The sequence below is a fragment of the Tetrao urogallus genome (assembly GCF_951394365.1).
Source record: "Tetrao urogallus genome assembly, chromosome: 21".
NCBI lineage: Eukaryota > Metazoa > Chordata > Aves > Galliformes > Phasianidae > Tetrao > Tetrao urogallus.
The window spans coordinates 524,432-547,120 of NC_136834.1; the positions used below are offsets into that span (position 1 = coordinate 524,432).

General features: G+C 53.6%; 3 protein-coding genes across 3 annotated transcripts; 2 read left to right on the top strand and 1 right to left on the bottom strand.

Moving 5' to 3' along the window:
- Positions 1–1,769: 1,769 nt before the first annotated feature.
- On the top strand, positions 1,770–6,472 carry PPIH (peptidylprolyl isomerase H; the record flags this gene model as incomplete). Its single annotated transcript, XM_079545455.1, has 9 exons — positions 1,770–1,835; positions 2,075–2,139; positions 2,739–2,762; positions 3,279–3,323; positions 3,509–3,551; positions 4,320–4,412; positions 5,081–5,168; positions 5,698–5,738; positions 6,404–6,472. 9 exons carry the CDS (start codon positions 1,770–1,772, stop codon positions 6,470–6,472), a joined length of 534 nt encoding a protein of 177 aa, XP_079401581.1.
- Positions 6,473–11,746: 5,274 nt separating this feature from the next.
- Positions 11,747–19,227, top strand: YBX1 (Y-box binding protein 1; the record flags this gene model as incomplete). The annotated part of the gene is made up of 8 exons (XM_079545370.1): positions 11,747–11,906; positions 12,277–12,340; positions 15,915–15,948; positions 16,677–16,766; positions 16,952–17,254; positions 17,537–17,619; positions 17,724–17,989; positions 18,883–19,227. The coding sequence occupies 7 exons, from the start codon at positions 11,747–11,749 to the stop codon at positions 17,956–17,958; spliced, it is 969 nt and encodes a 322-aa protein (XP_079401496.1). The 3' UTR covers positions 17,959–17,989; positions 18,883–19,227.
- A 1,288-nt stretch (positions 19,228–20,515) lies between these two features.
- LOC306954437 (claudin-16-like) lies at positions 20,516–22,667 on the bottom strand (the record flags this gene model as incomplete). Its single annotated transcript, XM_079545528.1, has 5 exons — positions 20,516–20,589; positions 20,915–21,142; positions 21,263–21,427; positions 22,242–22,344; positions 22,554–22,667. The coding sequence occupies 5 exons, from the start codon at positions 22,665–22,667 to the stop codon at positions 20,516–20,518; spliced, it is 684 nt and encodes a 227-aa protein (XP_079401654.1).
- Positions 22,668–22,689: the final 22 nt, after the last annotated feature.

The window sequence follows — 22,689 nt, forward strand, 5'->3', positions numbered from 1 at the left end:
GGTGAGACACGTGTTTCCCTGAATCCAAACTCCCTGCAAACTTTGTAAATAAAACTTGGAGAGATTTTCCTGTGCTTGGCTGTGCATCCGTGTTTCTCTGTTCCCCTCTGTCTGTGCTGAAGTGCTGCTTGCTTTGGCTTCAGCTGTGTGCAAGCATAGGGAGGGGAACAGGAAAGGTCTGAGGTTTGAAGGGAGAGAACTGTTTTACAGGGGGAGGAATGGAAGGCATCTGAGCACAGTATGGGGAGTGAGAAGGGCCATTGAGGGAAGAGGAAGGAATTTGGCTGCAGATGGAAGCGGGGAGGAGCTCTGAGTGCAAGGAGGAGGGGAAAGGGAACCGGAAGGAGGAAGAAGGGAGATGGAAGGACTGAAGAAATGGAATTTGGAACACGGGTGGTGAAAGGAGGGGATCTGAATCTGCAGAGAGGGAAATAGAGTAGATCTGAATGCTTACAAGCAGCAATGGAAGGTCTGCAAGGATGCACCCATGGATGGGTGGGAGTGGAAGGAGAGCTGATGTGCACAGGGAGTGGGGAGGGGATCTGTGCGTGGAAAGAGGGAAGCAGGAAAGTTTGTGGCAGGTGCTGTGGGGGAGAACAAATGGTATCTCGGGCTCCATCAGAAGAGAGGAGGCCAGCAGGGACAGGGAGCTGATTGTCCCCTGCTGCTCTGCTCTTGTGAGGCCTCATCTGCAGCACTGTGTCCAGGTCTGGAGCCCCAAGTACAAGAAGGACAGGGAGCTGTTGGAGATGGTCCAGAGGAACCACAGAGATGATTGGGGGCTGCAGCAGCTCCCCTATGAAGACAGGCTGAGGGAGCTGGGCTTGTTCAGCCTGGAGAAAAGAAGGCTGTGGGGTGAGCTCATTGCAGCCTTTAGTACCTAAAGGGAGCCTGCAAACAGGAGGGGAATCAACTCTTGGAAAGGGGAAATGACAGCAGGACAAGGGGAAATGGTTTGAAGTTGAGGCAGGGAAGATTGAGGTTGGACGTCAGGGGGAAGTTCTTTGCTATGAGAGTGGTGAGGTGCTGGAACAGCTGCCCAGAGAGCTGTGGATGCCCCTTCCATCCCTGGAGGTGTTCAAGGCCAGGTTGGACGGGGCCCTGGGCAGCCTGGTTTAGCATTTAATGTGGAGGTTGGTGGCCCTGCACGTGGCAGAGGGTTGGAACTTCGTGATCCTTGAGGTCCCTTCCAACCCTGGCCATTCTGTGATTCTGTGAGTGGGGATGGAAAAGATCTGAGTGGGCAGGAGATGAATGCGAGCCAATGCTGGAACCGAGGGAGTGGAAGCACACAGAGGACGGGATCCATCACCTCTGAGGATCTCACCCCTTTCCTGAACACCGTAACACTGCTCGACAGAGCGGCCCTAAGGGTGGACACGCGGCTGACCCCATCACCCTTCCCGGTGGGATTCAGCAGCCCGCGGTGAGGGTAAGGCTGCCCTCGTGTGGCTGAAGGGGAGAGAGGCAGGCAAACAGCGACGAGAAACCCGCAGATCCGTTCAGGTTATCGGGTTCCGCGCCCTCTGCTTCGCTCTCACTGCCGTCGCAGCAGCCGCCCGGTGCTCCGCCTCCCCTCCCGGCTGATCCCCTGCACCCGCAGCCCGCGCCGCGACTCCCAGGACAGACGGCACTTCGACGGCAACGCAGCGCCCTTACGTGACGTACGTGACGTGATGACGTCACACGCACAGCAGCTTCCGCCCGCTCGAGGGCGCGTAGCCCCACCTCCCTCCACTCCGCTTCCGCTTCCGGGTGAGGCGGCTGTCATGTCGGCGTTGGCGGCCAACCCCAACAACCCCGTGGTGTTCTTCGATGTCACCATCGGCGGGCAGGTGGGCGGCGGGAGCTGCGGGCCGCCGCGGTGCCCGCCCTCGGGCTCCCCTTCTCTGGGCCGAGCGAACCACGAGGCCGCAGCCGCTCTCCACGCGCTGCTCCCTCCGTGCCGTTCCCCGTCCCCTTGGGTGCCTCGGAGGTTGCGTGACTTCTCGCGGCGGGGTGGCGGCGGCTGGGAGCTGCGCTGGGGCGGGGGGGGACCGGGGCGGAGCGGGCTGAGCCGCCGCTGTTTGTGCAGGAGGTCGGCCGCATGAAGATCGAGCTGTTTGCTGATGTCGTGCCCAAAACCGCGGAGAACTTCAGGTAGGAGCAGCTGGCGGCACCGCCGACTCGGCTGGGCGCCCTGCCTGGCAGCGGGCTGCGAGGGGCGTGCGGGAGGTGGTGTCAGTGATCGCCGCACCCGCCTCAGTTCTGTGTCCCCACAGTGCTGCCCGTGCAGCATCCCGATCACCGGGAGAGTCCACGTGGGCTGAAGGAGAAAGACCGCGGCCCCTCTCTGCTCCCTCTGTGGAGCTTCCGATACACTCAGTTCACAAAGGCGGTTTCATGTCATGGTAAAAACCTCCTTGCTGCCCCGTTCTCCATCCCTGACAGCAGAATTCACCACCTGGACATTCCAGTTCCGGAGAAGAGAACATAGCCTGTCCTCTGTGAGACATGGTGCCCTGTTCCACACTTTGGGATTGGTTTTATTTAACAGGTTGTTAAATATCCAGACTTTCTCAAAACTCCATTTCCAAATGGAAGCATTGAGTGGTTATCAGTGATTCTTGTTTCACCCCCACTGGAATAAGCCAAGTCCTGCACAGCATTCATTGCGCGTTTGCTGAGTGCCACCCTCTGTGTCCTCAAAATTCAGAAGTGGTTTATGCTTGGCTTTTCTGTGTTTTTTTCTTTTCCAGGCAGTTTTGTACAGGTGAATTCAGGTATGCGAGTTATTTTTTCCTTTTGCCCACATTCTCAGACACACTGGGCTGGGTGGTTGGAATGATGACCCACTTGGAAGTTTTCCTCACTGTATTGCTGTGCAATGGAAAAGTTTCAGAAATCTCTGATGAAAGCATGACTGGCTCAGTGAGTCACGGAACTCTTTTCCTTTGGGGCACAAATGCAGTCATACTCCTGTTGTTCTAAAAATGCCTTGCCTGCAAAAAAACCCAAACACATTGTGGCCCAGATGTCTGTGCTGCAAATTGGAGTGGGATTCTTTGAGATGATGAAATGCGTGCTGCAAACAGCTGTGCCCATTCGAGGCTTCCCTTGGCCTCTGGTAGCATCAGTGCAAAATTAGGATCCAGGATGGGCTGAAGGAGGTGGGTTGGTAGGTGATACATTAAACTCCTAATGTAGGGGGTGACCCTGTGGGAATGTGACCTCCTGGGAGGGTTCTGTGGTGGGATTTACAATGAGTTGTAATGATTTTCTTTTTTATTTCCTTGTAGGAAAGATGGTGTCCCCATAGGTTATAAAGGAAGCACTTTCCACAGGTGGTACTTCTGCTTTTGTTTAGAGATTTAACAGCATGAGTGGCTTTGAGACCTGCCTCGAGGGTGCAGCTTCTGCTGTCTGCCCTTTGGGTGCTGTCAGTGCTCACTGTTTGTAGACTGTAGCATTCACAGTCATTCACAAGGCATTTTTCTACTGGGAGCTAAGTATTGCTTTACTTTTTTAGGGTAATAAAGGATTTCATGATCCAAGGAGGTGACTTTGTAAACGTATGTACTACTGTCCTTTTGTCCTTTTCCTGTGCTGTACAGCATGCAGCTCGTCCTTCCCCATGTTTTCTCTCTCTGACAGCGTGACTCGCTATAAAGCGAGGGGCTTTTCAAACTTGCAGAGGTTTTTCTTTCCACTCTGTTGTCCTTCCCGTTTCTCCTTTCCCCCCAGTAAGAGGCAGAGATCTCCACTGTGCGTGTGAGAATGGATGCTTAAGTGCACAAACCAAGAATCTCTTCCAAGAGATCATTTTGAATCAAGTCAGGCTTAATAAAAAAAGTGCGTGTTAAGTGTAAAGGCAATAAGGGGAGACAGGCTGCAGACAGAGTAAATGGGGCTGAGATTCATGATCCCTGAGGTCCCTTCCAACCCTGGCCATTCTGTGATTCTGTGGTAAATTTCACTGTGCTGGATTCTGTTTGAATTGCTTGTGCAGCTTTCTCTGAAAGGTTCCTGGCTGCCATTGTGCTGAAGGGTCTCAGTCCTTTGGCAGAGCACAGGAGTCTCTCTGCAGTGCAGCAGTTATGGGCCATGCTTCTGTGGTTGATAAATCAAGTCCTGAGATCTGAGTGCTTGTGCTTGTAGTAAGGGCAAGGTGTGTTGACTTGGAGGAAAGGAATGAAACGTCTGAATGTGTTCACCACTGGTATATATAATGGCAGTGCAGCATCTCTTTTTTGGGCTGAGTTTAGCACGGTGATTTTGCTTATTTCAAGTTCATGCTGCAGAACTGATGCTGTGGCTGACTAATTGCCTCTCTTGTGCAGGGCGATGGCACTGGAGTAGCCAGTATATATAGGGGGCCTTTTGCAGATGAAAACTTCAAGCTGAAACACTCTGCTCCTGGCCTGCTTTCTATGGTAAGGATAAAGTGAAGACTGGGAGCTTTTGCTATTTTCTCTCTGCCTTTTTCCTGAATGTATAAATTGTATTTGCCAGACAGTAGGAATCTGTACAGTGGGATGGAAAGTGTGACAGACCTGTGCTGTAAGTTACCAGCTGGAAGATTGCTTATGGTTTGAGCAATGCAGGAGTCCTCATCCTCCAGCCTCCTTTCTTCACCTGTTGGAGCTCAGGAACGTGTTTTGTTTGCTCAGCTTTCAGAATGACTTGACAACTGCAGGTCTTGTACAGTGATAAGTGAAGGGTCTTTTTCTTCCCTTATACTGTTGTTGAACACTGACCTTAGTGAGGAGGAAACAAAGACTGTGGAGTTTCAGAGTCACAGCACTGTTACTGTGCTGTCTTTTAGAACATTTTTCCCCAGAGTGATGCTGCAGTCACTAAAGATGTTGTTGTGTGCTTGCACAGAGCAGCAGGACCTGGCCTGATAGTGCACCATGTCCAAGCACAGTTGCCCTCCTGCAAATGTGTCTTGTTTCCTCTGGCTTATGAATCAGTAAGCTTAATAAAAGGCAGCGAGGCCATTTCTGAAGCAGCAGCTCTTTCCAATGTCAGATCTCTCTGCCTCCAGCTTTGGGAAGTCCTAATTTGTAATGCTTTGCATTTTGATGTTTTCACCCCGCAGGCAAACAGTGGCCCAAGCACTAACGGGTGTCAGTTTTTCATCACGTGCTCCAAGTGTGACTGGTTGGATGGAAAACACGTTGTGTTTGGTGAGTACGGCCTGGCATGCAGAGTCTTGGGCAGTTCCTGTGGCACAGCTGCTAAAATAAACAGCTGTGGATTGCTTTTTCCTTCCCCATCCATTGTGCCAGCGGAGGTATTTGTGCAGCCAGGTATTGAGATGCGTCTTTAGAAACGTTTTTTTCTCAGCTTAACTTTAATCCAGATCAGATCCTTGATCGTTGTGTCACTGTTAGTACATAAATCCTTGTGCCAGTGCAGATGGGACAAAGGATGAGGGGATGGATGCCTTCCTCCTCCACTGTCAGAGTGGGGCTGGCATCCAAATGGAGTTTCCAGCTGAGTTTGTAGGTACGAGATGTGCTTTCAGAGGATGACTGACTTTTCTGTGCTGCCTCTTGAGCTGTAAGATTCCAAGGCCAGGCCTGAAGCTCTTGTCCTGCTCACTGCTGTCAGTTTAGAGAGCCGTGCCCAGGGAGAGGAGCAGGAATTGGATGTGCTGGGGAAGGCAGCGAAGGTTAAAACACAGACCTGAGGTGGATGTGTTTCTCATTTCAGGTAAAATCGTTGATGGGCTGTTGGTAATGAGAAAAATTGAAGTAAGTGGGATTTGCCTTTTTTCTCTGTGAAATCCGTGTTGGAAAGTCATGGGAGGGCAGCAGTGGTTGTTGTGTTCTCTCCTGTTTAACGAATACCAGGGAATACCACTGACAGTAACTGGTGTCATCAGTTGTCTTCACTGCAAGATAATAGGAAATCCGTTGTGAAATAGTCTGTCATTCAGATGGACTTTGGAAATGCTGTGCTCCCATAGCTGCTGCTTAGGCTTTGAGCAGGGATTTTATTCCCCCAGCTTGATTTGCAGCGCTTTGCGTTTGTTCAGGAAGCTGAATTGAAAAGCTGTTCCATCAGACAGGAGTGTAAAGCAGATTGCTTCCGTGCCACTGCCCAGGATCATTCAGTGGGTGTCAAACCATCAGTTCTGCTGATGTGTGATTCGCAAATCTAATTAGAAAAGTTAAAGCAATCTTTTGATGAGCTGCCAGGATACGTTCAGATAAATAGGAGCACACTGACTGGGTGCCGTGGCAGGGCGGTGAGCAGGTTTAACAAAGGGCAGTTGCTGACATCGTGGCACAGCTCTGGGTTGGGAAATGTGCACGAGGGCCTCTGCCATCAGAGAATGCAAAAAGCAGAGCTGCCAACCATTAGGTGTCTCTGGGTTTGCTGTTTTGATGAAATGTAACCTTGTATCTGTCCCCAGAATGTGCCCACAGGACCAAATAACAAACCCAAGCTGCCAGTTGTGATCTCTCAGTGTGGGGAGATGTAAAGCAGTGGAGTAGGAACGGGGTAAGTCTCAGACTTCTGAGGCATCCGCTGTAGCTGAACAGTGGGTTTCTGTGCTCCTTACTTCTCTCTTGACTTGTCACGTTCGTATGAGCTTGCAGAAAGTTGGCTCAGCTCACTGAACTGTCACAAAGTGCTGCTCGGATAGCATGATGTTTTTTATCAGCTCAACTCCCTGAAGCAGTTTCCCTTCAGTCTACGTGAAGACCAAAGGCAGCACTAAAGGGAAGTGATTTTGTGGCTGCAGTCTGAGGGAAGACGGGGTCAGCCCTGCCTTGGATGGGGTTAGGTTGCCTTGAAGCCTCAGCTTCAGAGAGCAGTGGATGAAAAGGGATCTGCAAGAGGAATTGAGCTGGGGTTGCTCAGGCAGGAGGGAGCAGACGGTCGTTTAACCTGCAGCTAAGTGCTCTCTGCTGTTGCTGCAGAAAGCAGAGCATCCATGTGTGGTGCAGACAGGGATCAAGAGCAGTGCTGCAGAAAGAGAGGACTTAAGCCTTCCTGCTCACTGCAGCCATAGGGCAGCCGCCACGGGAGGGCTGAGGAATTGCTGTGTTACAGAGAACACCGCTGTCCTCATGCAAAGGGAAACGTTTCCAGCATTACCCAGGCTTCGTTTTGCTTAAACCAAACAGGTGCAAGGCTGAACTTAGACTAACACAGAGTATTCTGTTGGCATTTTTCACTAGAAAAATACCACAAGCATTCGAGCAAATCTGACCAGATTTCAATGTGTCAGGCTGCAGCTTATCAAAAATCTGCTGTATGAGCCATTTGGTTGCTGACTTTTCAAATTTCAGCAGGCAGGCACTGACAAAAGCACTCCACACAGTTTTTAACCCTCCTTTATATGATTTCCAAAGATGTCTGGAATTACCCATGAAGACACATCCCTGCTGGCATGGTAAAGCCTTTCAGATTTGCAGTGCTTTAAATGCTTCTGTGTGATGAAGTGACAGTATGGAATGCAGTCACTCGGTGCTTCTGGCCTTTATAGGCTTTTGGAGATGGGGGGCAGCTTTGTTAATAGGCTTTCTTGCTGATGGAAAGAGCCTTGCTGTTGTGTTGGGTCCCCTTCAGGGCTGCCCTCAGAGCCAGACCTATTGATCGTGTTTCTTTGGAGCCTTTCTGTACAATCTCTGGTCAACATCCAGCTGCGTATCTTCAGTTTGCATCTGCTTCCTTCCCAGCCAGGTCTTAGGAAACATCTTTCTGCACACTGCTGCCTTTCGGCTAGCTCTTGACAGGAATGGGGTTTATCTCTCCCACCTTCAGACAGTTAAATGAGTTATTTGTAAAGATCTTTAAGATCAGCCTGGAGAAACAGGCAGTGTTGGTTATGAATTCAGAGCCAGGCGCAGGTGCTGGAGTGGAGACTTGTTTGCCATGAGCTGGTGCACGCAGCAGGCAGAACCAATTCAGCACCCAGTGCTGTGCTGCAGGATGCTGAAGGTGGCTGCTGAGCACCTGGGACAGTTTGTTCTCCTTTGTTTCAGTGCTCCCTTGTGGGTGGATTGGCCTTTGCCAGCTCCACGCAGCTCCAGCTCCAGCCAGTTCCCCTGCTGCTCCAGTCCTCCTCACAGACTCCTGAAATCATGAAATAATTGGCATATATCATTTTTTTTTAAGTATGTTGAAATGTAAATAAAGGATTTTGTTAAATATTTGCGTAGTGGATATCAGTAAACGTGCCTGGGAGTGGATTCTATGGGCAAAAAGGCATACTGCCTTCACTGTGGTGTGTGCATTACCCCAGCTGATTCAGTACAGAATGTTTCCTGTGTGAGGTGGTGAGAGGCATTGCTGCAGGGCATTTGCTAAGGGGAAAGCAGAAATGCAAGGAACACACCTGAGCTGTGCTGCAGCAGCTCTGGCTGTGAAGCTGCCCTGGCAGAGAAGTTCTGGGGGATGCCCTGAACCTTTCTACATGCAACCTTATTGAAGCTCAGGACAGGATAAAGGCATGATGGCCAGGATTTTCTGGGCTCTGGAGTGAGTTTTGCTGTTAGCCCTCACATGGCACATCCTGGGCCAAAAGGCACTGGGCTCTTTTATGCCACAGGTGTGAGAGGAATTGACACGGGTGTTAGAAGGGTGTTGATGGAAGGTCTTTTGGTTAGCGGGCGGAGAATGAGCATGCCATAGAATTCAGGGCTCCTGAATGGTTGCAGAGAACAGAGGTGAGGCTGCAGGTCTGTGGAAAAACTCTCATTGTCAGACTGGGTTTGCAAGTTCACCTGCTGAGCAGCTCGAAGTCACCCTTTGTGGGCGCTGGGCTCCAAGGTGAGTTTTCTCTGCAGCAGATTAAATATCAGAGAGGTTGGACAGAGTGTTCTGTCACGTGCAGTTGCTTTGTCCCGTCCTGATCTGCCCCGTCGCTCCTCTCCTCGCGCAGCACAAAGCTTTGTGATCTGTGCCTGAGGTGCAGGAGCAGGGCTGGCTCAGGGAGGTGTGGGCTGACGCTGACGTGTCAGAGGACAGATCCTGTAGGCATGCTTTGGTGTCATCTCCTACGTAACGGCTGCTCAAAATCTTTAGGGCAGGCTGTGGGATTGCACAGCTACTGAGGATGCTTGCAGTTTATTCTCTCCTGCTCAGCGTGTCTCACTTGTACCTGCAGCATGCCAGGTGATGAAGGAAACAGAGCAAATGATCCCATTCCCATCCTGGCTTTGCATAGCCACGATTTCTCCTAGGAGACAAGGGTTGAAAATTCCTCAACCAGAGGAGGAGAAAACTTGGGTAACAGCTGTGAGACAGAGGTGAGCAAAAAATGAGATGCTCAGCTGTTGCTCATGCTCAGGGAATGCATCTGGATGCCCTTTCCCTGTGGGGTTTAGGCATGAGCCTGACTCCAGGCGGCTCAGAGGAGCTCTGCCTCCAGCTGCAGTGCTGAGGTTCACCGTTCTGGCTGTGGGTACCCAAATTCACTCTGCTTTCTCACCAGGGAAACCAGCCTATTTCTGGGTCCAGGCTCAGCAGCGTTTTCTCAGCCTGATGTATTTCTATCACTGTGATCAGCCAGTTGTACTTCCTGCATAGCAGGGGTCACACAGCTTCCCCAAATTAATATCTAACAGTGGTAAATCCATTACAACCTCTTGAAAGTTGTTCCAGTGGTTAATTGTATCCTGTTACATTTATCTACCTTGGACACTGAATATACTGAGTTTCAGCTTCCCAGCCTGTGGATCTTTGCTGTTCCTTACTTGCTGGCTAAAAGTTCTCTCAAACACCAATATTTTTGGATTTAATTTCCTGTGATGAAGTCACCCTTCAGTCATGTGTGAAGCAAATTCTGGAATCTGCTGCAGAGCAGATGATTGTTATCCTCTATCTGAGCTCCAGCATCATTCTCCAACGGTGGGCACTGCAAACAGAGGCAGTTTGACTGCCTGTTACTCATCTGAACTTCACGTTCACCTCCAGCCCCTGCAGTGTTGCCCTTCCTCAAAAGCTGCCCTGAGCTCATAAGCCATCAGGAGACACATCTTTATAGGCTTCATCGCTGAGATTTGAAGATTCTTCCCCAGTTATCGATAAAACTGATAAGCAGCTCTGACTCCTTTGTTTTATGTGACCCCTCTAATCTATATACCATTGTATTTTCTGACATAGAATCACAGAATGCCTTGGGTTGGAAGGGACCTCAAGGATCATGAAGGCTCCAGAGGATGATCAGGGGGCTGCAGCACCTCCCCTATGAAGACAGGCTGACGGAGCTGGGCTTGTTCAGCTTGGAGAAAAGAAGGCTGTGGGGTGACCTCAGTGCAGCCTGCAGTACTTAAAGGGAGCCTACAAACAGGAGGGGAATCAGCTCTTTGAAAGGGGAGATAAGAGCAGGACGAGGGGAAACGGTTTGAAGTTGAGGGAGGGAAGATTTAGGTTGGATATCAGGGGAAGTTCTTTTCTATGAGAGTGGTGAGGTGCTGGAACAGCTGCCCAGAGAGGCTGTGGATGCAGAGAGGGGTTGGAGATTTGTGATCCTTGAGGTCCTTTCCAACCCTGGCCATTCTGTGATTCTGTGAATCTCCAACCCTCCCACTGCATGCACAACTCCACGTTTAATACCAGACCAGGCTGCCCAGGGCCCCATCCAACCTGGCCTTAAGCACCTCCAGACCTTGAACTTCTCCCTCACATCCAACCTCATTTGAAGGAGGGAAGATTTAAAACCGTTTCCGCTCGTCCTGCTGTCATCTCCCCTTTCCAAGAGTTGACTCCCCTCCTGTTTGTAGGCTCCCTTTAGGTACTGAAGGCTGCTGTTCGGTCACCCCGCAGCCTTCTTTTCTCCAGGCTGAACGCATCCAGCTCCCCCAGCCCGTCTTTGCAGCCCCTGCAGCTGAGCTCAGCACGGTTTGCTCGCCGTTTCCCGGCGGTGTCTCGTGGCTGAGGGCAGGGCTGTGTGTGCGGCCAACCACGACTGGAGGGCAGGAGGAGAAATGGGAGACAGGATGGCTCAGTCACAACAAACCCAGCGCGGTGTCCCTGCGGGCGGAGGCACGGAGGTGTCGCTGGGAAAAGGCTAATTAAAAACCAGGCTTTGAAGAGCCCTCGGAGCTGCGGCCCGGCTCTTAAAGAGCTCAATTAGAGGCGTTTGCCTCGAGGAAATGTAATGAGAGCAGCTCCTCGGGAGCGGTGCCACCGCAGCTCAGCTGTCCCCGGGGCGCCCGGGCACTGCGCTCTGGTGGCACCGCTCGGTTCGCCCCGGCTCGGCGCTGTGAGGGGCAGCGGCCGGGCGCGTGCCGAACGGCTCCGACTCCAACGCCTGCCGCGCCGCGTGGCCGCGCACGCTGCCCCCGCCGGGCCCGCAGCGCCGGGAGCCTCGGCCCCCTCAGCGGCGGCGGCCAATCAGAGCTCGGGGGCGGGGCGCGGAGGTAGGCGGGAAGATAAAGAAGCCCAGCAACCGCCGGCCGAGCGGCCAATAGGAGCGCGGAGCCAAGGAAAGGCAGGTAGTGCGGCCAATGGACGTTCGGTAAACGGCCGCCGCCGGGAGGGGGAAAGCCGGCGGGATTGGCTCGCCGTCTGACGGGCGGGGCGAGCGGCCAATAGCGTCGCGCGCGGGCGGGGCGCGCGGTGTGGCTAGCCGGTGCGGGCCGCCATTGTGGCCAGTTCGATCGGTATCGGGAGCGGAGAGCGGAGCTCAGCGAGCCCGGAGCAGGGAGCAGCCCCCCCACGGCCGGCCTCAGTCACCATCACACCGCGGGAGGCGGCGCAAACAGCCAGTCACCACCACCGTCCGCACCGAACAGCCGCCGCCATGAGCAGCGAGGCCGAGACCCAGCCGCCCGCCGCCCCCGTCCCCGCGGCGGCCCCCGCCGCCGCCCCCGCCGACTCCAAACCCAACGGCGGGAGCGGGAACGGGAGCGGCGGCCTGGCCTCGGCGGCGCCTCCCGCCGGCGGGGACAAGAAGGTCATCGGTGAGGGAGGGAGCGGGCCGCGGGGCGGGGGAGGGCCTCAACGGGCGGCGCGCGCGCCCCTTCTCCCCCTCCCCTCACATCCCCACCCCCGGGGCTGCGCGCGCCCTTCCTCACAGCGCGGCGCGCGCCCCCCTTCCCCCGCGGCGGCCGTTGGGCGCGCGCCCGCTCCCCCTTCCTCCCCCCGCCCCCCTTCCCCTCCGCGCGCGCGCCGCTCGCCGCCGGGCCCCGCGTGTCGTTGGTGGGGGCGGGGCGGCGCGGCTCAAGATGTCCGCCACGCGGGGCCTTTGTGTGCGCCGCCCCGCCACGTGCCGCGCCTGACGCCGCGCCCCGCGCTCTCTTCTATTTCTCCTTCGCCCCCCTCCTCTCCCAGCAACGAAGGTTTTGGGAACAGTGAAATGGTTCAACGTACGGAACGGTTACGGCTTCATCAACAGGTGAGCGGGGCGGCGCGGGGGTGGGGGGAGCTCGGGACTTCATCCCGCGGTGGCGTGGCCCGCGTTAAGGCCTTTCCTGCTGCTCGGGGCGTTGGCGTAGGCTGTCAGCGCGCTGCGGTGCTCGTTTAGACCTCTCTGTGAAGTTGAGCAGGACAGGCGGAGGGGATGTTGAGATTCGATGAGAGTCGTGCAGCTGGGGAGGAACAACTGTGGGCAGCGGTGCGGGTGAGAGGCTGAGCTGCTGAGAGGAGCTCTGCGATGAGGGACCTGGGTGTCCTGGTGGCCAGCAGGATGACCATACCAGCGGTGTGCTCTGGTGGTCAGGAAGGCCAGTGGGACCCCATAGAGCGTGGCCTGCAGAACGAGGGAGGTTCTCCTCCCCTCTGTTCTGCCCCGGGGAGGCCACATCCAGAGCAGTGGGCCCAGTGCTAGGCTGCCCAGTTCAAGGCAGGCAGGGAACTGCTGGGGAGAGCCCAGGAGGGCTACAGAGAGATTGGGGCCTGTATGAGGAAAGCTGAGAGGGGATCTGATCCCTGTTTCAAGGTATCTAAAGTGTGGGAGTCAAGTTGGTGGGGGCAGACTGTCTTTGGTGCCATGCAGCAGCAAAACAAGAGGCAGTGAACAGAAACTGGAACACAGGAAGTTCCGTACTAGCACAAGGAAGAACTTTACTGTCAGAGTGGCAGAGCACTGGAGCAGGCAGTGCAGAGAGGTGGTGGTGTTTCCTTCTCTGCAGATGTTAAAGACCAACCTGGATACCCACCAGTGTGACCTGCTCTGGAGAACGTGTCTTAGCAGGGGGTTGGACTTGATCTCTAGAGATCCCTTCTGATCCATACAATTCTGTGATTATGTGATGTCCGGTGGCATTGATGTCGGTTAAAAATAGCGGTGGATGCCTAAAAGGAGGTGATCCTCAGACAGCTGTAAGCATATAAGGAAATGTGCAAGATGCAGATTTCTTGTCCATCACAAGACCACAGAATGTAAGGAGGCCTTGAGAAACATGCTGTTAGGATTCCTTCTCTGACAGCAGTTGATCTAGAGAGCAGTTCTTCCCTCAGTCAGTTTGGAGTGCCTGCGGGTGGTGGTTCTGCAGAGGCCATGTTTCCAGAAGGCGTTGTCATGCTGCACGCCCTGCAGGGCTGTTCTCTGCCAGGACCTTGGGATGGGGAAAGCCCTGGGGCAGCCTTGTTTCCTGCTGGAGGTCACTGCTGCTTCTCTCCTGTGTGACAGCACGTGGCTCTGTTGCCTTAGTTCCATCAGTGTGTTAACTTTGAGAAAGATGCACAAAATGGGAGCTGGGGGACTTGAAATCCACCATGGCAGGGTTTGACAGGAAGCTGGGGAAATCTTCTCCAGGGGAGCAAGTATTGGTACTGATGATTCTGTGGAAGTTTGACCTAAATACCACCTTTTCATCTACCTGTAACACTGTGGCCTGGTCTTAAGCCTCTGAGCTCCTTGGCTGGCTGGTGAGCAGCTCTACAGCCTTGCCCAGTGTGCGTTCCCCACGTGGTGGCTGAGTGTCAGGTGTCAAACAGCTGGCAGAGCTGCTGCAGCATCCCGGCTCCGGGAGGTGCGTGCACAGCTACAGGTCGCTGCTTTACCTCTGGGGAAGGCTTTTCTGTTCCACTCATAGCTGAATGCTGCTGCATGAGTCAAGCACGGAAGCGGGAGCAGCTACTTAAGGCATCTGAATGGCTTCCCTGCTCGTATTATTTTGGCAGCTGTTTAATCCCTGAGGTTGCTGTTCCTAATGAGAAACGCAGCGTGAGCTCATGTGCTCCAGCTCAGCTCTCATCTCTTGATAACGCTTCTGCTCCCAAACGGCTCGGGCTCACTGAAGCTGTGGAGCTTTGCCTGGGTCTGCCTGCAGCTCACGTTGGCTGTGGTTGTAGTCTGTTGGTGTGTGTTAGTATTAAGGACGTTTATTACTGTTTTCTGAAATATTAGGTTGAATTCTGTCAGTTGTTCCTTGCAGTTGTCAGTGTAATAAATGAACATGCAGGCAGCTGAGTTGCTCTTGTTGCCATAATTGGAGCTGCACGCTGATATCTGGCTTTGTATTTACAGCTTTGCTGTGCTTCCTTAATCGCTGCTTGCTCTTCTGATTTTTTAAAGAAGAGATTAAAGATATTGAGAGCATTGTCTGGCACCGAGATGAGATGAGTGTCTCACAGGGCCTTCAAAATGGGCACCTCCTGTTCTGTTTCCTATTTTGTTTGCAAAGTACTGATCGTTATTCCCACATCATCCGTGTGTCAGCACATGTACTGCTCCTAGATGGGCTTAGTGCAGAAATCCTGTGGCAGACGCTGGGTTATAGAATGAACCAGGAGGGTTTTTAACAAATCACGTCTCCACCTTGGTCTGGTTCAGTGGAACAGAGTTGTTTACTGAGCCAGAACTGCAGCGTGCTCTTCAATGGGAACTGTGATGTAGAAAGGGCTCTAAATGAAGTGAGGAGCAGCTGATGTGCTTGCAGGAATGGGGCTCAGGAGCAGTGTAGGGCATCCGCACAGAGCTTGGATGGTGAGCAGTTACCACTACTGTGCTCTCACCAAGGGCAAGCACCGGACTGAAGGCAGGCTCTGGGCTTCCCTCAGGTCCTCAGTTCTTAGAACACCTGCGATCTCGTGTTGAGAACAGAAGCGTTAGGCTTTGTAAGAGCTGCTGGGTGCTGCCTGGTGGGCCGGGGCTGAGCTGCCTCCCGAGGATCGCCTTCTGTAGCCTGCTGGGCTAACTGCTTTCCATCAGCTCTGCAGTGTTTGCAGTTCCATGAGGAAACGGGGGTGTGGAGCTGTGTGACAGCGCAGCTGTGACTCGGGTTGAGTTGTTACAGAGTTGTTGCTGTGTGTTAAAGCTGTGGTGAGGAGTCCAGGTACGAGCACTGCAGCGCTGGCTGTGCCTGCTGTGTACATCATAGGAAATGAAAGGCACTCGGCGGGTGATTCGTTGGTCTGTGCAATGACTTGAAGTGAGGCTGTGGCGAGGCTCAGTCCTGCGATGTGAGCCTGAGGGTTGGCTGCAGGCAGGCTGTGATGGTGAGCGCGGCTCTGCAGCAGCATGAGGACAGCTGGGGCTGTGCTGAGTAACTGAGAGCAGGAAGCTCCCTGTGCCCACCTGCCTGCCAGCCGCGCTGCTGCCCTGTGGAGTGCTCATGGATGTGGCCTGCAGGAAGTGGAGCTGGGGAAGCAGGCTGTGTGTGCTGCTTTTCATAGCCTGTGATGTCACATCTTCCACTGTGCTGTCCCAGGTGATGGGCTGCCTGCTGTCCGGTGCTTTTCCTCTGAGCCTCTGTTGGTGGGAGGTGCAGAGCAGTGGGTTACGTGGGGAGGGAGGTCAAAGCTCGTTTGCATGACTGACGGGGTGTCAGCACGCCTGCACCTCGCACGGCCCCCAGCAGAACGCGTCTTTGAAGCGGCTTCTCTTAGGCTGAGCAGTGCAGCGCTGACAGCTGCTTCTCCTGGCGCTTCCCTGCTTTCACCTCACCCCCAAGCATCTGAATTTCAAACTGGGCCGGCATGCTGCTGGTCTCACGTCTGAATTTCTGTTTCGTGCTGTCTTGCAGGAATGACACCAAGGAAGATGTGTTTGTCCATCAGGTAAGATGTGTTGGGAGCTGAAATGTGCTGTGCCTGACCCTAGCCAAGTGGGGTGGAGGGGAAAGCGGAGCTGTCGCACTTCCCCGCTGGGTTTGCACATCAGGCAGGCTGCTTTCCCACCTTGTGCTCAGCTGTGGCAGTGAGGTTTCCTGTCTCTCCCCTAAAATCACTGCTTACATGCTGAAACGTGTGGACATGTTTTCTGATGGATTTTATTCCATTGAGGGAACAAATGGACCTGAATTCTGTTGCTGACGTTAATTTGTGAAGTTGTGACACTTATTAAAAAGTGTTTGCTGAGTAGAATGTAGCTGAGAGCTGTGCTTACAGAGCATTCAGCGACTGTCAGAAATGCAACCCACTGCTGAACAGTGTAGGAAATAACCCCAAATAAGCTCTTGTCATCAGTGCATGCACCTAATAAGAACATACAGAGCGCTTAGTGAGAAACTTCTGATATTTTTGGGGGGCTGCTTTGTATCTCCAACTGGAAGCATGTAGGCAGACATTCCAGGACAGCTTTAAGGCTGCACCAGGTAGGCCAGAGCTGTAGTGAAGCACACACGTCTTCTGGCTTTGAGTTTCCACTGTGGCTTAATTGCTTGTCCACGAGGATGCCTTAACAAACCAACAGCTAGATTCCTTCCCCCAGAACACCAACACAAACTTCACTCAGTAGCATTTTCCCACTGTGCCTGTGAGTGTAACTTTGCCATATTTGTTGTCAGACTGCCATAAAGAAGAATAACCCCAGGAAGTACCTCCGCAGCGTAGGAGACGGAGAGACCGTGGAGTTTGATGTGGTTGAAGGAGAGAAGGTAAAGCTCTGGGTGTTCTGGGAGCGTGCAGGGAGCAGCTCTGCGGGCTGTGCTGTGGTGCTGTGGTTTGAGCAGGCGCCCGATGGCATCCGGGGAGATGAATGGTTTACAGATGGGATGCAGGTGGGCACCGAGTGGCTCCGGTTTGCTGCTCGCTGCTTACCTGACCTCTCTGTGCTCCTCAGGGTGCGGAGGCAGCGAACGTGACAGGGCCTGGTGGCGTTCCAGTGCAAGGCAGCAAATACGCAGCAGACCGTAACCATTACAGACGATATCCGCGTCGCAGGGGTCCTCCACGCAACTACCAGCAAAACTACCAGAACAGTGAGAGTGGGGAGAAGAACGAAGGAGCAGAGAACATCCCGGAAGGCCAAGCCCAGCAGCGCCGTCCCTACCGCAGGCGGCGGTACCCACCTTACTACATGCGTAGGCCCTACGGGCGTCGACCGCAATATTCCAACCCTCCCGTGCAGGGAGAGATAGTGGAGGTAACGCATGTGATGTGGTTCCTTTGCAGGGCTGCGTTTTATCGCCCTGCTCCAGATGCTGGAGATGTGCTCTGCAAGGCTGAGCAGTGAGATAAAACGCAGCTGTTGGATGCAGCTGTGGGACGGCAGCGCGCTGGGATGCGTGTTAAGTTTTGTTAGGAGTGATGGGGCGCAGAGGAGCTCTGCAGCGCTGCTGTTGTGCGCTGAGGCCGCCGTCACCTTGCAGCCCTCGGTGTGGTTTGTCTGCCTGGCTGAGAGCGCTTGTTGCCTCGTGTCTTCCAGGGTGCTGACAACCAAGGTGCAGGAGAGCAAGGCAGACCAGTCAGGCAGAACATGTATCGAGGTTACAGACCACGATTCCGCAGGTATGCTGCAGGCCGGCTCTCGCTGTCGCCTCGTGCTCTAGCAGCACGGCCGGAACGCCGCGGCGCTCAGATGCTGCATGGTTAAAGCCCAGCTTGACTTTCAGGGGTCCTCCTCGTCAAAGACAGCCTAGAGAGGATGGAAACGAAGAAGATAAAGAGAACCAAGGGGACGAGACCCAAGGTCAGCAGCCACCTCAACGTCGGTACCGTCGTAACTTCAACTACAGACGCAGACGCCCAGAGAACCCTAAACCACAAGATGGCAAAGAGACGAAGACAGCCGAACCACCAGCTGAGAACACGTCCGCTCCCGAGGCCGAGCAGGGCGGGGCTGAGTAAACGCCGGCTTAACATCTCTACCATCATCCGGGTGAGCGCCGCGCTGCTGGGCGCGAGGTGACGCAGGGATCTCTTTGTCTTGGGCGCTTCCCTCCGAGTTGTGCTTTGCAGGCTCGTGTCAGTGGTGCTGTGCCTGTTGCAGCTGAAGTGGCTGCGCTGCTTGCTGGTTCTGCAGAGCCAGCTGTGAGCTTTTGCTGTGCAAGTGCTGGGTAACTGGGAGGGCTCTGCTACCAGGCTTTGATTTTCCCTGGTGGAATGAATGCATAGAATACTGCTAACCTTAAAGCCTAAAGCAGAGAGCACTGCTATCAAAGTTCACCCACAAGAAGCATTTTGATGCTGGTATGGTGACCTGAAAAAGTTGTGCAGGTGTGCACAGACACTAGATATTACTCAGGCCTGCCAGCATTGTGGCTTTGATTGCCCTGTGTGGCTTTTCCACCTCTACACATCTGTTTCTTGTAAATGGATGTTGAATTTGCAGCATTTTGGTAGGAGCTTCTCACCCCGGAAGGACTGGAAATGGTGGTGGAGGGGCTGCAATGGGAGGTGTGTTCTGCAGGGACCTCAGTGCTGTGCTGAGGCACTGCTGGGCTGCCTGCCTGCAGCACACGGAGGTCCCTGCTGAAATTAGAGCTGTTTGCTCATTCTGCCTTCTGTAGTCTGTAGTCATTGGCTCTTTGCTCTCAAAGCAGGCAGGCTGGAGCGAGGTTCTGGTGAGGGGGTGAGGAGTGCTTTCTCCTGGGTTCCTCTGCACTCACTTGTGATGGAAGCTGCCAGTTTCCATCCCTGCGCAGCAGGCTGCTGTGCTTGAGGAGATTTGTGTGCGTGAAAGCAGCATGAATGTAACTTGTAGGTGAGCCTCTAGCTGAACACTTCAGCACCATGATGTGTCTGATCGGCCTTTATTTCTCTTTCTTTCAGTTTAGTCATCAAAGAAAAGACTTAAGAAATGAAGAAGAAAAGAAAATGAAATTCCAGCAATAAGAAATGAACAAAAGAATTGGAACTGAAGACCTTAAGTGCTTGCTTTTTGCTGTTGACCAGATTACTAGAACTATCTGCATTATCTATGCAGCATGGGGTTTTTATTATTTTTACCTAAAGAAGTCTCCTTTTGGAAACAATAAACACGTTTTTTAAAAGTCTGTTTTTTCTCAATACACCTTTAAAGGTTTTTAAATTGTTTCATATCTGGTCAAGTTGAGATTTTTAAGAACCTCATTTTTAATTTGTATGAAAAGTACGCCTGATTTTTTCAAGTCAAACTGCAAGCATCTGTTAATAAAGGTCTTAAAGTTAATGACAGCGTGCTCTTGGTTCTTTCAAACCCACCTCTGTGAGAACAGCTGAGAAAAAACAGCTGGGAAAAACTGCTTTAATTGTTCAGCGTTAAGTATTTGAATATTGGAACTGCAGAGCCTGCGCTGCTCAGTTTGTGCCCTCGGCTCTGATCGGGGGTAAAAGCCGCGGGGTGGTTGAGGTCATCAAACTGTTCCCAAAAGCTTTTGGGGACGGGAAAGGAGAAACGCTCCTCTCCTGGGGCGGTGCAGGGCGCTGCTGCTCCTGGCTCAGCAGAGGGAGCGGCGCTTCCAAAGGCGAGCGGCTGCGGAGTCCGGGAGCAGCGCAGCGAGTGCCGCCGGCTCTGACGGCCTGAGCGCCGAGCTCTGAGCGCGACCTGCGGCTTCCCTTTCTACCCGCTAATGAGCGCTCTGCTTTTATCATGCTAATGCTTGTTCTTAATTGCTTTCCTGTGTGCTCGAGCACCAGCCATTAGCAGCCCGGTGCGGCTGGGTTGTGCCCTATCTCTGTGCCTTTCAGCGTTTCCAGCTGCCAGTGGAGCGGCGGGTTCCTCCTGTAGGAGCCGTTCTTGGAACGCAGAGCTGTTGTACAGCAGCTCGCGGTGACTGCAGGGCCGCGAGGCTTTCCCTCTCCCTTTCCCTTCCTTTGGGTTATAAGCTGAGCTTGAAATCAAGGCAGATCCACCTCAGCAATGGGGAGCGTGTTGGTTTGTGGTTTTCAGAGCGGTTTGTGAGTGAAGAGGGATAATGGTTAATTTGGAAAACGCTCCTTTACGTGTGGGCTTCAACACCCGGCTTTGCAGAAGGAGCACCTGTTACTTTTCAGGCTGCTTTGTGTGCAGCGATGGAGCGGCACACGGATCACTGCTCCAGACTGCAGCTGCAGCGTCACCCTGCCTGCTGCGCGGCCGGCCCGGCAGCCACGTGGAGTCAGTGTTGCTCTGTGCAGATGAAGCTTTTCGCTGAATTCCTCCACAGCAGCGATGCGGCAATGAGTGGAGAGCTGTGCTGCTCCCACAGAGGCATCGAGCATTGCTGGTACAGCTGCAGGGTACAACAGGAGCTTAAGGCGCTCCGTCCACTGCGGGGCAGTTGGAAGAGATGACCTGGAAGTGCCCCTTTCAACTCAAACGATTCCATTCCCCAAGGCTTCTTATCTTACTGCGTGACATCGCTGAGCTGCCTCTGTGGGTGACGGTGCTTTGATGAGGGGGGCTGTCCTTGGCTGGGCTGGGTGTGGGAGCTGCTGCTGCCCGTCACACACGGGAGTTCATGGTGTACATCTTGGTGGTGACAACACGGCGCTGAGGTCCCTGAGGATGGCTGGGGGCTGGTGGGAGAGAGACAGCACTCCATTCAGGGTGTGTGTCGCCCCGCATGGCTGTGCCATGGACATGGTGACACACAGAGAGAAATGAACCTGGATGGCCAGCTGACACCTCCACCAGGACCTCAAGATGTCCTGGGCTGGGGTGGAGCATTTCTGCATTCCCCCTGTGCCCCCACGGGACCTATGGGGCTCTGCATGGCATGATGCAGCCCCCCTCCCCCAGCCAGGGTGCAAATGCCAACTGCCCTTCATTTGACTGCAGCCTGCAAGAAGCACCTGCACCCTGTGCAGGGTTGAGTCGTCCACCCCAGGTTTATCCCTGCACGACTCAGTGGGACAGCCTGGGGCAACACAGACTGACCTGTGTGGGCATGGAGGCAGCAGGTGAGCAGGACGGATGCCACGAAGCAGCCCGTTGAGCCAGCCATCCCCAGCCAGCAGGACCACCCAAAGTCATAGTGGACCCCCAGGAAGAGGTTATGGGATACCAGCATGGCCCTCTCCACGTAGACATCCACTGCATACCACACGGAGCCCACGAGACCCAGGATACCTAGGAGGAATGGGGCCAGTTAAGAGCAAGCCGCAGAACCTCCTACTTCCCAGAACCCCTCTGAAGGGTGCCTCTGTCTCCCCGTGTCCCAGCTGTCCCCGGGTTCTCCTGACCACGCACTCGCAGTGCCGAGGATGGCACCAGCCCCATAGCACATCTTCAGTTTGACACGAGGTTCTTCCTTGAGGAACTTGATGCAGTCGAGCCCAAGGAGCAAAGTAGCCAAAGCCAGGCCCACCAGGAGGTCCGCCGTGATCAGCAGCGTCCGCGTCACCACGATCTTCACTGGTGAGAAATGAACAAAAAAGCAGAAAGGGGACTACGGGGTGGTCAGAGGAAGTGGTGCCCCTCTCCAGACTGCTGCCTGTCCCTCCTGGACTTACCCAGCTCAACTGCTAGATCGGGTTGGATAGAGCCCTGGGCAGCCTGGTCTGGTGGCTGGCAACCCAGCCCATGGGCAGGCAGTTGGAGCTCAGGGACCTGCTAGGTCTCCTCCAACTTAAGCCATTCCATCATCATTGGGCATCTCTATAGGATACGGTGACATGGGGACACCAGTGTCCACCACCCTTTGTGCTGCTTGCCAGGCTCATCAGAAACCTTGGAATAGGACTCAGTAAGTCCGTTATCAAGAAACCACACAACTTAAGTTGTGCCATTCAGGAGCTGGGATGCGGTCACCTTCTCAAGACCATCTTGGCTTACCCTGCATGTTAGCTTAGGTAGAAGATGCTGCTGTCTGAGCCTTGCTCATGTTGCCATCTGTTTGTGATTTCTCCCTGAAAAGCCCTGAATCCCCACTTGGTCCATGCTAACTTCTGGTTCCCTTCTTCAGTGTCCAAATCTTTGTCCACAGAATCACATTATCCTGCGCTGTCACTCTCTCTATATACAGGACAAGGGCCTGAGTTTCTCATCAAGGCCAACCCTTCACAATGAGGATCTTTTTCTCAAGGGAAAACTTAGCTGTGAACTCAAAGATGCCTTGTTGGGTGTTCACAAGAGGTTAAAGAGACTTGGTGGAATAGGCAAATGGTGCTGGAAATGGATTGCTTGACACTGTAGAGTAATGCTCCCACCCCAGACCATGCTGTCCTACCTGGATGGTCTGCCAAAATGGAGTCATACTGGTCACAGGTCCTCACCCCATCCTGCATGTTGGTGACACATTCCCTCCAAAGCCCCCGGCATTTGTGACTCACCTGGAAGCAGGAGAAAGGATGCTCAAAGAGCACTCAAAACACCTCTGCTCCCCAGGGATCAAAGAGTCATGTGAGTTGGAAAGGACCCTAAAAGACCATCTGGTCCAACTCCCCTGTAATAAACAGGGACGCCTACAACCAGCCCAGCAAAGCAGACCATCAGACCCTCACCTAGCTTTCAGCCATGAGCATGCAGATGCTGTACTCACCTCCAGGCTGTCATCAGCATTCACCATCCAGCAGTCGGTGCATGTGGCAAGGAGGAGGAATAGGGCTGAGAGAAGAGTGAGACCAAATGCTGTCATCTGCAAGATTGCACTCATGGAGACACCTGCAAGGGAACAC